Genomic DNA, 3,671 nt, shown 5'->3' with positions numbered 1-3,671 from the left:
ATATATTTTTTATGTATATGTTTTTTAGTATAGAATCAAGCTTAAATATATTAACTTTTTATTTATAAATATATAATTTAAAATTTTTTAAAAAAAACATTATGAAAAATTTGAATAAGTTCTTATTCTTATTCTGTTATTTTATCTGAAAAATATTCTAATTTTTATATAAATTTGTACACTCTAAATGAGTATGAAATATATATTAAATTTTGATACCTTAGAGAGTTTAAACTTTATTGTTTCCTATATAACTAGATATATAAACACGATCATGTACTAAGTACTGCGATTAATAAAAAAAGACTTAATTAATAATATAGGCTCTATATTTTTATATATTATTATGAATATCGAGTATACTTTTTTATTTATTCATATGTTCATAACATTATTGTTATTTTCATGCTATGTTAATATTTATAAAATCTTCCTTCAAAAAAGACCATGTGTTCAAATATAAATGAAAATACATCTGAGAAACACATGTATGAAATGAATTACAACACGTAAGTTTATTATATTATTTGTGAACGAATTATATTCAAATTTATTTTTAAATTATATTGTACAATATTTTTTTTACATGTCTTCATAAATATATATAAATTTTATACTTTTTTACATATATTATATTATAATAATTACAAATAAATATAACGAATACATAATTTTTGTCTAATGTATTCATAATTCTAAATACCATAAACTATTTAACACAATATAAATACACAAATTTTTTTGTGTCCTTGCATTATATATCCTGTATCGATTAGTAATATTGTTTATATTTATTTATATGATTAAATTACTAATTCATAATTCACAACGTTTCGTGTATCTTATATATGAAAAAAAAAAAAAAAAATGAGATGTAATAAAACAAATAATTGAACTAAGTCTGAGAATAATATAACACATAAAAACATATGGCATAATTTGTTCACTTATACTAATAATTTCATGCACAATTATATGAATAAGTATAATTATTATTATAGATATATATATATATTTTTACAGTGAATTCGTATTAAAGAATCACAAAAAACTTTTATTTATACATTAATTATAAATATAATTTTTATTGTTATTATATAATAAAATAACCTTATGATATACACATATTTTACGTATTTATATGCAATGATAACAACAATTTATATTTTATATTTGCATATCAACCTTAATCTACATAGTATATTATATTTTATATAAAATATATAATTTTGTAACACAGAAACAAAGTATTCATGCATCATATTTCGGTAAATATATCACTAAATTAAAGTATTTTATTTTTACGCACTTTTTAAAATATTGTAGAACAGTTTCATGTAGTGTCAATAGAATTTTATCTATGCTACCTAACATAAATGAAAAATTTATATAAATTATTATTTTATTATATGGAATATGTAATATTTTTTATAATGTTGTTAAATGAAAAATTCTCTATGTTACTTAATCCTTCTTATGCTTCCTTTAAAAAAAAATATATTCACAGTATTATATATTTAAAGGTAAAATTAGGGAGAAATGTATAATATATTATTTCCAATGTCTCTTGATATAGTGCTGTATATTTCAGATCCCTGATAGGCATTCCATTCTTTATCTGTATTATTACACCGAATTATTTTTCTTTTTATTATATTGCGCCACCATGAACCGAATATAGTAAACTAATTCCAAAAAGAAGGAATATTTGTATTACATATATGTATTTTGGAATAAGTGTTTTTGTATGTTAACAAAAGATTTACAGAATAATATAAATATTTATATATAATAACATAATTTACTTTATACAATATAATTAGAGAAAGGAATACCATGATTGTTACAAAAAATGTAATTATTATTGTAACTCCGCTATTATTTTTACAGAATTCTTCTTTCAAAATTCCTGTAATTTCACTAGACTTACTTTCTAATTTTTTATTATATCGTTCCACGATTTTTACTGCTTCTTTGAAAGCATCATCTTTTTTTTCTGGCTTAGTGTTTTCATATATTGAGTTATATATATCATACACTTCTATGACTTTATTAAAATCATCACTTTTAAATGTATGCTCAAACAGATCACATAATTTATATATTCGAAAGGGGGAATTTTCATATATAGAAAAAAATATATCATATAGCATTTGTATATAGTTAATTTTTTCTTCGTCCCTTTTAATAAGGACATCATAAATCCAATAGTAAAAGTATTCACAACCGGCATCCGTTAAAAATTGATTTCTATCATTATTAATTTCAGACAAATATTCCATAGCTTGGATACATTTATTTTCCAATATAATATCATCAGTATATAATTCCTTTAAATAACTATTATAACCAGATTTTTTACATTCATTCCTCCAAGTACCTCCCAATCTAGGATCTTTTATTTCTTTTTCTTCTATCTTTTTTTTGCATAACGGAAATTTTTTAACAGTGTCATACAGAAAAGAAGAAAATAATACGAAAAAAAAGTTAAGTGAAATCTATTAAAGAATGTTTTATAATGATTATATATAATTAAATATAAGAATATTATAAGACTGCAATTATCATTTCATTAAAAGGAACATACAATATATTTCTCCATTCAATATAATATTACAAAGGGATACAGGTTTAGGGTTCATAATATATGGTATAATGTATTAGTGCTTAGTTTTTACTTATTTTTATATTATAGGTTTGTTTACATTAATATTTATTGTTTTTCTATTTATATTTATTTATGTATATAGAATATTTTTTTTGTTATATTTTGAGTGTTATACTTTTTTATTAAGAATTTCACAATTCATTTCATTTTTATATGTATATATTTCATTGTTTTATTCTTTTTCTAATTCTTGAATTTATTTATTTTTTTTTTATTTCTGAATTTTTCAATTTATTAAGAATGATGATTTATATATTTTTTAATATTGAATAATTTTTTCAAAATTAATGTATTGTGTAAATATATGCCTATCTATTTAATAATAATAGGTGTCATTGTAATATAAGTTAATATGTGTATTAGGGTTTAGGGTTTCAGGGTTTAGTATTTTTTATTTTGTGTTTATATTTATAGTTCAGCGTTTCTATTTCGTTTTTAGATTTTTGTGTTAATGTTTATATTTTAGTTTTAGCGTTTAGTGCTTATACTTTTATTTTTATGGCTTGTTTTTCATTATTGTTATTTTTTCATTTTTAAAATTATTTTTTATATATTATAATGTACTTATATATTAATATTTTTGGCTTTTTTCGTTTTAAATATGATGTTCATGATATTTTAAGCACACATGCAAACAACTAATCACTATTATATCATTATAAAATTATTTAATATATATATCATATATATATAGAATTAAAATCACAATTATTTTTGTATATATATAAATTTTTTTTTTTTTTTTATTAAATCGTTATTAAAACAATTATATTATTTTTCCACATTTTAATTTTTTAATTTTTTGTTTATCCATTTTTAATATTATATTATTTAATGTGACTTATTTGCTATATGTCTTTATATATATATGTATGTATTTAAAATTCAAAATTATATTTCTTATCATTAAAAACATCTATGATTTGTTCCTTATTGTTCTCAATAATACCATTAATACCCTCAAATACTGTATCCAAAAAATCATTCCCTATCATTTCCATAT

The 3,671-nt window shown here is 19.2% G+C and overlaps 1 protein-coding gene across 1 annotated transcript; it reads right to left on the bottom strand.

The window, feature by feature from the left end:
- Positions 1–1,529: 1,529 nt before the first annotated feature.
- On the bottom strand, positions 1,530–2,602 carry PGO_004550 (variable surface protein; the record flags this gene model as incomplete). The annotated part of the gene is made up of 3 exons (XM_028691501.1): positions 1,530–1,685; positions 1,797–2,498; positions 2,588–2,602. 3 exons carry the CDS (start codon positions 2,600–2,602, stop codon positions 1,530–1,532), a joined length of 873 nt encoding a protein of 290 aa, XP_028547302.1.
- Positions 2,603–3,671: the final 1,069 nt, after the last annotated feature.

The sequence above is a fragment of the Plasmodium gonderi genome (genome assembly GCF_002157705.1).
Source record: "Plasmodium gonderi DNA, contig: Pgo-contig_997, whole genome shotgun sequence".
NCBI lineage: Eukaryota > Apicomplexa > Aconoidasida > Haemosporida > Plasmodiidae > Plasmodium > Plasmodium gonderi.
The sequence above is the reverse complement of the archived record's forward strand: the minus strand, read 5'-3'. Positions and strand labels throughout refer to the sequence as shown.